This window comes from Hippoglossus stenolepis, chromosome 10 (assembly GCF_022539355.2).
Source record: "Hippoglossus stenolepis isolate QCI-W04-F060 chromosome 10, HSTE1.2, whole genome shotgun sequence".
Classification (NCBI taxonomy): Eukaryota; Metazoa; Chordata; class Actinopteri; order Pleuronectiformes; family Pleuronectidae; genus Hippoglossus; species Hippoglossus stenolepis.
In genome coordinates, this window is record NC_061492.1 from 12771002 (window position 1) to 12782657 (window position 11656).

Below are 11656 nucleotides of genomic sequence, written 5' to 3' on the forward strand. Positions count from 1 at the left end.
GGAGGCGCGGCGCAATGTGGTAGAGATATTAGAGAAACCCGAGAGCCGCTCATCAGACAGCTCATTTACTGAGGCACTGAGGTTTTACACAGCCAGAGAGCAGCTACACACACCGAGCTACACTGGCCCGAGAGCCTGTGTCCACCGAGCATGAGAATATACAACTCAAAACCTGCACCAGGGGCCAATGTTTCAGGCGTTTTGCAATGTGCACGCGTAAAGAAAACAAGGAGAGGGAGCCAAGATTGAAAAATGTTATAAAGGTTATTGCAACTGTTCAAAAATGTATGCAACATTTTAAAGTTGGAGCTCTTACAGGGTGTAAAACTGTTTGGATGAAGTAAAAAAAAAATAAACTGCAGCTCATGGGAAAAAACTTCAGACGTGTCAGTATGTGAAAAACACGTCCAAAGTTTAAATTCCGCTCTGGGCCATAAAGAAGAAAACCATTCATAGAGAAATCAGCTGTTCAGGTCCAGTCTAATATCTGATAAAAGCCTAAATATTCATGTGAATACAGATAGAGAACGCACGGTCTTATTTTCCTGTTTTTACAACGAACAATTTCAACTCTGAAATATTGATATTATCTATAATTAAACCTCTTCATCACATGATTTTTTTCTGCATTAAAATGATCACATTTTCACGATCTCATAAACATTTATCTTCACTCCCTAATACTGAGATTTTTCTGTTTTTGACAACACCACCTCCGAGTTATTTGTCCATAAAATTCACATGTGGGTTAAATTATGATTATCTAATAATCTAATATTCCAGAGTTGAGCTGTTTTCTGTTTTGTTTTGGGTTTATTTTTTACTTCTGGGTTTTTCCCATAATAAAAGGTTTTAATTATTTCATCTTAACAGGGAGAAAATATATATATGCCAAAAAGTATTGTGTGAATTTGTCTACACATGATTTTTCTGGTCCCACTCTTGCTCTGTGACATCTTGACGAGCTGCGTTTTTGCATCAAGATAAAGAAACGTGATCTATATGGTTGAAAACCAACAACTGCACCACCGAGAGCCAGTGTGGCAGAGAACTCATTTACTAATGGATTGGTTTAGTGTTTCACTCCACAGAAAACACTGGAGCCACAGCGGTGCCCGTCTAATCCCTGAAATATAGATGTTAGGCTACAGGCTGCAATGAGGAGCTCTTTAAAACACACACACACACACACACACACACACACACACACACACACACACACACACACACACACACACACACACACACACACACACACACACACACACACACACACACACACACACACACACACACACACACACACACACACAAGAAACAGCAAAAACGAGGAGATAGGGGGGCTGTTATATGGGATATTAAATTTCAGCCATGTGAATCTGCAGGAATAAAGAAAAGGGAAGAGTAAATGTGTAAAAGTGTAAAATCTCCTGGATTTACACGGTTTATTATGAATTTAAAAAATCCTGATGTTTGTCAAATTGTCTATCAAGCTTAAACCATGTGGTATTTTAGTAACCCCCACATACACACATACACACACACTCACACACACACTCCCCTTTTCTCACACACAGACACACACACACACCCTTAAGTGGCTGATTTCCTACCGGTGGTCTATGGGCCATAACACATTTGGCAGGTACTGCAGGTCCCTCGTATAAAAGACGTGTAGTAATGGCACAGGCGCGGACCCAACTCATCTTAGCTTCACTTATTAAATTATATCACCTCGTAAAATAAACGGCTCCGGTAATTAATAGACTATGAAAGGAGGGGATAACAACACAATGTTCAATCTGAATGTAATTAAGGGGGTGGGCGTCAACCACAATCAGCTGCACTGGTGCAAAAATGGCAAAACACACAGAGATAAATACAAATCCACAAAGTTGTTTTGTTTTAAAATCATCCTGTGTTGTTCTTAGTTTGTTGTTGCTTCTTTAAGCGTTGGTCCTGATGAAGTTTGAGCCTCTAAAGTGGATTAACTTTCCTCCACTTGTGTTTTTGTGGCTTTACCCTCCACTGACTGTGATTACTGATAACGCACGGAGCTGCAGTGTGTGCGGTTGGCCCCACATGGGGAAGCGTGTATACATTAAAAGGAGATGTATATTCCGAACATGTTAATAAGGCTTTTTTAAAGAGGTCTGTAATAAGTGATTAGTGTTTAGGTGCTGCTCTCTGCTCCCTCAGCTGGAGCGGGAGAGAGGGGCTGTGGGGGCGGGAGGTGGAAGCGCTCCTATTTCAGCCCCTGACGCACTGCCTCTGGGGAGGAAACGGAGCTGCAAACTCAGTGCTGCTCGGCTGTACAGGGTGCAGGGCAGAGGGAGAGCCAATCACCGAAACGCACAGGCTCCCTTTAAGCCTGACATATCTCCAGCAGGAACAAATTGTCCCAACAATCAACATCCCAATCTGCTGCGCGCATCAGGGGCTGGAGTGGATAGGGCCTGTGTGCTGCGCGGAAGGATTGCGCTTGGATTGCATCGCGACAACAAACTACTGACACGTTAAAAAAAAACAGCCCCGAAATAAATAACTAAAGGACAGCTTTCGTTTTGGATACGGACGTTTTGGGCGGAGGAGAGAACGCGGGCATCATGTCTATATTACCGTCCTTCGGCTTTACGCAGGAGCAAGTGGCGTGCGTCTGCGAGGTGCTGCAGCAGGGAGGAAACCTGGAGAGGCTCGGCCGCTTCCTGTGGTCCCTGCCCGCCTGCGATCACCTCCACAAGAACGAGAGCGTCCTCAAAGCCAAGGCGGTGGTGGCCTTCCACCGGGGGAACTTCAGGGAGCTCTACAAGATCCTGGAGAGCCACCAGTTCTCCCCGCACAACCACCCGAAGCTGCAGCAGCTGTGGCTGAAGGCGCACTACGTGGAGGCGGAGAAGCTGCGCGGCCGGCCGCTCGGAGCCGTCGGGAAGTACCGGGTGCGCAGGAAATTCCCGCTGCCCCGCACGATATGGGACGGCGAGGAGACGAGCTACTGCTTCAAGGAGAAGAGCCGGGGGGTGCTGAGGGAGTGGTACACGCACAACCCGTACCCGTCCCCGCGGGAAAAGAGGGAGCTGGCCGAGGCCACGGGACTGACCACGACGCAGGTCAGCAACTGGTTCAAAAACAGACGGCAGCGGGACAGAGCCGCAGAGGCGAAGGAGAGGTACGTGTGACTGGCGCCGCCTCGCTGCTGCTTCCATCCGCGATAAAAACACTTTAATAACAACATCTTTTCAACTCGGAATTATTCTTCAGGTCTGAGACGGTTTAACAGGAATGTGGCTCCGAATAAGCAGAGAATAAAAAGTGGATCAGACTCACAGAGCTCTGACTTTAGAGAGAAGTGTCAACACAGGGATAAAAGGCACAGAATTATAGTATACTGTAGATAGATATAGATCGATACATAGAATAGAATAGTATTTTAATTTAATATCAGAGAATGGCTTTTATTTTTATATGTTTAAGTCCAAATCAGTTCAGTCCTGGTTTGGTAAACAAACAACAGTGGACAAATCAAATTGTGATTTCTGCCCAAACATCTAGTCTCAACCTGAATCGAGAGAGATTTTAAATAATAATAATAATAATAAAATAATAAAATAAAAAGGAAAAAGGAGGTGTCCTATTTAGTAACGATGGATAAAACACAGAAAACTATGTGGCCACATTTCTGGGGATATTTTGACATACATGTTAAAGGTTAAACCGGGATAACCTACAATAATAACAACCATAAAACTCTTTGTTTACATCGGTCAAATAATCTAATATAGATGAAAATAGACAACAACACCCTAAATATGAAATATAACGTGTAATTTAAATAAAATGAAAAGCTAAAAATCCATGTTTATTATCTGCAAGGCCCAGGCCTGTTATTTGGAGTGTTATAATAAACCAACCATGGCTGCTTTCTCATTATTTTTTTCAAACCTTCAAAATGTTTCTAACACACGACCCCATCCTCTCGGCCTGTTTTATAACATTTCCTCTCTCCTGGTTGTCGTTTTCAGGGAGAACAGCGAAAACAGCAACGCAGGCGGCAACAAACAGAACCAGCTGTCCCCGCTGGACGGAGGAAAGTCTCTCATGTCCAGCTCGGAGGACGAGTTTTCTCCGCCCCAGAGCCCCGACCAGAACTCAGCGCTTTTGCTCCAGGGTAACATGAGCCACCCGGGGGCCTCTGCTTACCCCATGTCCGGCCTGGGGGCCCCACAGCCGGTGCACGGCATGCACGGACACCCGCACCAGCTGCAGGACTCCTTGTTGGGACCTCTAACCTCCAGCCTTGTGGATTTGGGCTCTTAGAGAGAGGCTGCCAGATTATTTTATTTTACAACAACAAAAAAAGACTGAGAAGTGTATGAGATTGAGTACATGTATGAAATAACACTATAGTAGCCTCTACCTTATAATATAGACTGACTTGTCTGTCGTTAAATTTGGTGATAGAACAAAAAAATATCCCTTTATGCGCTTATACCTGTGTTATGGCCCCAGCTGTGAGGAGGGGGTGTTCTCCTCCTCCTGCACATGATCGACACACCAACGCCACCAGGACCTCTGTGAAACTCAAACACTTAAGTGGACTGACTGCCCCTGTGCTTTATTTATGATATTTTGTTAAGATAAGAGAAGAGTTATGGGAAAAGCTCCTGCGATGGAAACTAAAGAGGTAACGTTTTCATTAGAGTCATGGTCATTAGTTTCCAATAAAACTAAAGTAACGCATTATGGCTCTGTGTTGTTTCTGTATTTGGAGGAAAGAAACAAAATAGATCACGGCCTTGAAACACGCGAAAAACGAAATGAATCCAGCCACGAATTGATAGTGAATTAAAGGAAATTATCATGTTGATATTATGAATTTGTTTTCCTATTTAGTTATTTTTATCTGCGTCTTGTAAAAAAAACAACAACAAATTATATGAAGGATTTTCCAAACAAGCCTTGAAATCCACATTATCCTGGGATGTGCATCTCTTATTATAAAATATCCAGAGACGTCACGTTGTGGAGATTAAAGCCTGCTCCGCCACTTCTTCAGCTTTTCCACAATAACACTGGTTCATTCAGAATCTGAACATATCATTCAAAAGCAGAGTCACAAAGGGAAATGTAATTATACCAGTGTGAGTCAACATCAGCAGCTGTCTGTCTGTCAGGAGGCTGTCTGTGTACACAGGAACCAGCTCCCTCTCCTCCATCATAATAATAATAATAATATGTGTTTGGCTTGAAGAGAAAGAAAGTCTTTTTCACCTTTTTCGTCATTTTTTAGTTCCACTGCTGCGGATCATTGACTTTTTTTTGTTGCCGTGTTTTCTTTGCTCTCCCCGAGAGTTTGTTCTGTCGGTTCCGGGCCATGGGAAAGAGCCACCACTCCACATCCAGCAGCAGCAGCAGCAGCTCTAAGCTTCTGAACAAATAATGGACAAACATCCCCTAATGGAAACAATAATAATAATGATAACAATAATAATAACAATAATAATAATAATAATACCAAAAAAGTAACAAAATCACTGACTAATGATGTCAAACAAAAAAAACTAAACAAAACAAAAAAGAAAAATAACCATGTAGAGGTTTTGATATCTTAAATAAATTCGGATTAATACATATTTATATATCTATAATAGACAATCTGATCTGGATCATTCTCTTGATAAACAACAACATAAACACATACTACTTCTACAAATAATTAAAACAAAATAGTACAAATTAGTTTTAATGCAACCTGATGGACATTGATGGATGTATTTATTGATAAGACTGTTGTGTCCAGAGAGCAGGACTGTGGTGAGGACAGCTCCCCTGGTCCTCTCTCCTGCTCACCCACCACCACCCCCTGCTCTTTGGGCTCATGTCAGGGTAAATTGTTTTGAGCGGAGAGCACCGAGGATTTCCTGAGCATAATCTGAAACAGTTGCTGCCAGCATTACTGCCTGATTGCGAAGATTGCAGGGCTGCAGGGGCTGCAGCGGCCCCGGCCTCAGTGGAGGGACCTTGAGGTATATTCTGCATCCCAGAGGCCTCCCTCTCTCTCTCTCTCTCTCTCTCTCTCCCTCTTTCACCCCCCTGTCTCATATACTCTTTCTAGCTCAGCCCCTCAGGTCTGAAAACACCAGGGGCTGTGCTCCACATCTATACTGCAGCTCTCCATATGGTTGTGTTTGAGTGATGTGTCTGTGTGGATGTCCTCAGCAGACCTTCAGTCAGCAGGGGTTTGGCTGGTGCGTCTTGCTTTGACCTTTTCCATCTAATATGTGAAAATCAGTTTTGGGATGTGTATTAATATCATTCACTCAAAGAAAAAAATGCCCCACCATCAATGTAAAAATGGTGCATTCAGAATTTTACTTAAATTTAAGTACAACCTATTCGCAGAGATTATAGACAGTAATAGGTTACTGCAGAAAAGCTCCTGTTAGTGTTTTATTATTGTTGGTGGGTAATTGTGACGGATGCATTCAGGCCTGTAATGTTGTCGCTGAAAAAACTAAAACTAATATATTTTCGCACTTAATTTACTACTGGGTCATTTAATCTAAGATAATTGATTCTTTTTTATCAGCCGATCACATGTTTTGTTTAGATTTAATCTGTGAAATAACTGTAACTGTTTTGTGCAATATACCAAAAATGTATATTAACAGCCTCCGATAATGTGGCTGAAATCCCATGGTCAAAAGTTAAAAGTCAAAGTTAAGGTTGGAAAAAACTTAGAGTTTTACTTAAGAATATAATAATATCATCAGCTAATTTGCTTCATCAGATCTGTGGCCTGCAAACATGAGCAAACTAAATTTAATCAAATCTTTAGTCAAAGTTTGCAATGACTTACAATATGTGTCATACACACATTTTAATGTCCGAGCGTCATCACTTCAAACTATGAGGGGAACGCAAAACACAAATACACAACCTTCTCTTGTGGGGAATAAAACAAATAATTTCTAATTTAAGCAGAAAATCTTGTTCATATAGGTTCCCATCGCATTTTCACTTACGACACTTGAGAAATAGATATACCTAATAACTGTATGTACTCTGTACCCCAAACACATGTTTATCCTATAAAATAATATTCATTTCAAGCAGGAATGTGAAGAACTTAATTGCAAAATGTCAGCATTGATATATGCATAATTATATAATGATTTCTGGCATAAAAGTAAAATGAACATTGCAGAGAATAATTTACATATATTTTTGACATCGAAATTTAAGACATTTCCCTGCAAGTCCCACTTTAAATTGTATGACCATTTGTTTGTTTAACGCTTGGCATTTAAAATATCAAAGGATGTTTTTGCAAAAGAGAATTTTTCCTTGTGACCTGGTGAAGCACAGGAAATTTTGATCTACTGCAAATACAGAGATAGATCAGTGGTAGGATTTTACATGATTATCTACATGTATAAGAGCACAACTATAAACGACGCCACTGCATTGGTCAGTGTGACATTCAGCAGAGGTCGGCAGGGAGCACGGAGGTTTGTTTGGACGTTGTTTGATTCCGACCACAGCAGGTGCCGTGCTCTCTTGGCACACGGTGTGGCTAAATATTCACAAATTAACAAACAGGTGATCACAAAGCCACCAAAGTGACTCCTCATTCCTGTTAATCTAACGACAACATGTCCAGAAGGGTACAGACGCAGCGGGGATTACACCGGCTCTGAGTCACCTTCAGGATGTGCTAGAGACTAAAATCAATCCAACACGGAAACTTTGACAGTGCTTTTAATCACGCTCCGATCCCTCTCTTCCGAATCCACAGGGACAGCGTCTGCGTTCATAAATCTATCTGCTGCATCAGCCGCGCAGTACAGTGTGTCCTCCTCTCATCAGCCATGCAACAAGTGCAAGTGGATGCGCCTGCCTGTGGACCCGTAGAGGACAAAAGCTGGAGGTAACGTCAGCCGAAAGCAGGCCGTTGCCAGGAGCAACAGCTGCTGATGGCAAACAGAGTCCGAGTCATCAAAAGGCCATTTCATTTGCCATAGGTGTAAGTGGCAGTGGCTCTAAATCAACAGCAGGAAGGGCCCTGACGTGAGCAAATAAACACGGAGAGTAGCCTGCATGAGCCTGAGCGTGAGCCGCGTGAGCTACATGAGTTCATGTTTTTTTCTCAGTCCTGTGTGAGGACAAAATCCAAAGCTGAGGAACTTTAAGGTTGAGCTGCGTGGTCTCAGCGTCTGTCCTCGGTCTGGTGCCCGCAGCTAGCTTTACATGCACATGAGGAGCCGGGTGTGACACAGGCCCAGGTATCCATAACCACAAAGCTGTATGAGAGGAGGGGGTAGGTGTGTGTGTGGGTGGTGGGGTGGGGGCAGGCGGGTGATGAGGACAAAAGGATCTTTTCAGGTCTGCCTCAGAAGGGTGGGGGTGGGGGGGTGGGCGGCCGGGGCTGAGAGATTTTCTTACCAATGATGCATGGATCTGACAATGTTCCTGCCTGGTCATACCCAGAGGCAGATGCAGGCCGTGTGTGTGTGTGTGTGTGTGTGTGTGTGTGTGTACTTTGTGTGTGTATGTGACTGTGTGCGTCTCCATGTGTCTCTGTATGTCAGTGTGTGTGCATCTGTGTGTGTATGTTACTGTGCGTATGTATGTGTGTGTGCGCGTTTGTGTGTGTATCTGTGTGTGCGTTTGAGTGTGTGTCTGTATGTCCCCATGTACATATGTGTGTAAGTGTGTATCTGTGTGTGTGTGTGTGTGTATGTCTGCATGTACGTGTGTGTCTGCGTGTATCTCTGTGTGTGTCTCTGTGTAGGCCTATGTCTGTTCATGTACATGTGTACACTCTTTGTTCATATCTCTTTGTGTCTGTGTGCGTGTGTCTGTGTGCGTGTGTGTGCCTCTCTGTCTGTGTGCGTGTGTATGTGTGTGTGTATCTGAGAAAATAAAACTCACATAACATATCCTGAATGACGTCTGCTATATTTCCATGTTTAAAAAAGAGATCATTACACTGATGCAGGAGCGGCTGCGTGTTAAAGATACCTCCCCCTCCCAAATGTAGGAAGCCGTTCAGGAAGCTCATATGTGACGGAGCTGAGAGAAATATTTGTGTCTTTCTTCCAGTGGGATGAGTGATGTCTGACCCAGGGTTCAGACACGAGGAGGAGGAGACTCTGCAGAAAAACCCCAACTATTAGGGTGTTAAATAGCCTGTTCTGTGTCAAATAAAGGACAGCATCATATACATTACCTGACGAAAGGGGAGGAAAAGATTGTAATGCATTACAAGAGGAGGAGACAGAGGACAAGATAAGACGTGTGTGTGTGAGTGTGTGTGTGTGTGTCTACAAAAGAAGACTTGTATAAAAGAAATGTGGCCAGAAGGCACAGGCTCATATAACAAAACTCTTCCTGAGTCAAAAGCCAGCTCTGGTTGCCGAGAATCAGATATCTATATTTTTGGAGCTGGGAGGGAAAGGTGATAGTGGCATTAGTCTCGTGTTTTTGATCAGGAAAGTGACTTCACAGTCTGGGGTTGTTTTTTTGAGAATTTACTTCTGGGAGGATTTAACTGATTTTTTGGAAATGTTAAGTTTCAGCTCTTTGAAGCCAAATTAAAACAGATCCGTATGTTGTCTACGCTTCATTCAGGGTCAATATGTCCCCACACGAGTGACAGGATGCATCTGTGCTTTACGAAGGACTTAAAAAACACTACAATAATAGGAAGATACATTAAAGCAGGCGGCAGTGACAGAAATCAGACTGAAAATCACTGGAAAAGACTGAAATCAGTGGAAATAGAAGCACTGGTGTAAAAATCTATTCCAGCTAAATTAAAAATCAAAACTCTCTTAAATTCCCCTTCAAGAAAATGCTGTTGTACAATAGTGTGATTTTACTGCAAAGTGTGTGGGAAAATTAAAACTGAACACAGTACAGCGGTGTTCTGTAACTGTTTTTATAGTTGTAATCGTATCTTTGCCAATTTAAAACGGTTAAAGGATCAATTTCAAACTGGAAAAAAACTGAAAAACCAGACAGCAAAAAAAGCAGCCAAACAAAATAAAACCAAACTACTCTTTCCTTGGATGACTGGCAGAACCGACTGTAAATGTCTGCGTAACCCTTAGTTTGCTGAAGCTCAGCGGAATGTCGGACTGAAGTTAGTCCGTATGAGACGAACTCAAAGGATGAGACTGGAGATGTTCTGTATTCTTCTTATTGTCGACAAAAATCCCACAAATCCCATGAATCCCAACAGCAAATCTCTCACACTAACAAGTATTGACAGTGTATCTGAAGCTTAACATCTTATTCCACTGTTCCACAGAGCACCATTGTTTTCAAAAACTATTAAAAACTCCTCAGCGAAGCCACATCACTGCATTGGATGACATGTTCCATCCTTTTGATGCATTAATACAAACTGTAGCTTCTTTTGAGTCACCCCCACATAGCCTACACTGTCCTGTCAATACCATACTACAGTGGTTAATAATAAAATTGCCCAACAATGCCTCTACTTCTGTTTGAGTTAGATTTTTGTTTAAAACTAACTGTTTCAGGATGTGACTCAACCTTTAGAGAAATATTTGTTTGTGAGTGGTCTTTAAAGACTTACATCTTTCAGTGGGAACACATGAACTTGGGGCCATGGACACAGGTTAAGCTAGGATGGCACACATGGTAGAGAGCATTCCTCTGCCAAGGCCGTACAATCCTACACACAAGTATCTAGTTCTAGTCATAGAAATGTAAAAAGAAAAAAGGAAGTGGTCTCATGACCTAAATTATGTATCTCTCATTGGAAACTGTGGGAAATCAAGATCTGTGTATTATTCTCTGAAAAAAAATGATCCAAAGTTGCAAAGTTAAAGGATGTGAAAAACATTACGTAATCCTTCTAACATATAAACCAACAAATAAATAAACAAACACAGATGGAGGTAACCTCTTGACGGAGGTAATTAAGAGGCAGATTTAGTTTTTTGTCTTTTCACAGGCCTTGTTGCCCAAAATACAAAACAGCATCAAATTGATCCATTAAAGTAAATTTACTGCCTTCAAAATATCATCAACACTTGTTTTTATCACCTACAGCACAGGAAGGTGCTGGGTGTAATTAAGCCTCGAGGGGACCTTTAAATAGCGGCCATAACCAGAGCCATAACGACTGGGTTTAATATCATATAAGGTCACTAGTTTACAGTAGAATTAATATTTAATCATCCTGCAGACTGCCACCACTCTGCAGCTCCTTCTCCTGCTTCTACCTCCATGAGACTAAACACAGACACATCACTGCTCCAGGCTCGAGGGGGTTCTTTGGGGAGGGGGCCGGGGTGGCAGACACAACAAGAGGAAGTGGTATGGGATATGGGATAATAAAATCTACCTCACACTCCCGAGAGGCATCACCTCACCTATCCCGGGGCTCACAAATAGCTCAAGTAACCAGCTCCCCCCCACATATCTTAACTCCACACACATGATCCACACCCCCGCTGTGCACCAAACCGCACCACAGCTTCTCTCCACCGGGACCCCGCCGCTCTGAGGAGTTTTCACTTTATTTGTTTGCCAACGTTGGAGTGACAGCGGCCCGAATCCGAGCTGCCATCTCACTCCCCCTCACCCCTTCATCTTCATACTGCAGAGAGGGATAAAATACCCT

The 11656-nt window shown here is 42.8% G+C and overlaps 1 protein-coding gene across 1 annotated transcript; it reads left to right on the forward strand.

Moving 5' to 3' along the window:
• Positions 1-2272: 2272 nt before the first annotated feature.
• Positions 2273-4737, forward strand: LOC118116442 (homeobox protein six1b). The gene is made up of 2 exons (XM_035168141.1): positions 2273-3166; positions 4020-4737. The coding sequence occupies exons 1-2, from the start codon at positions 2607-2609 to the stop codon at positions 4312-4314; spliced, it is 855 nt and encodes a 284-aa protein (XP_035024032.1). The 5' UTR covers positions 2273-2606; the 3' UTR covers positions 4315-4737.
• Positions 4738-11656: the final 6919 nt, after the last annotated feature.

Coding starts and splice junctions, on each gene's coding strand:
- LOC118116442 (XM_035168141.1), top strand. CDS start 2,607: ATGTCTATATTACCGTCCTTCGGCTTTACGCAGGAGCAAGTGGCGTGC. Junction 3,167..4,019: donor GCCGCAGAGGCGAAGGAGAG/GTACGTGTGACT, acceptor TGTCGTTTTCAG/GGAGAACAGCGAAAACAGCA.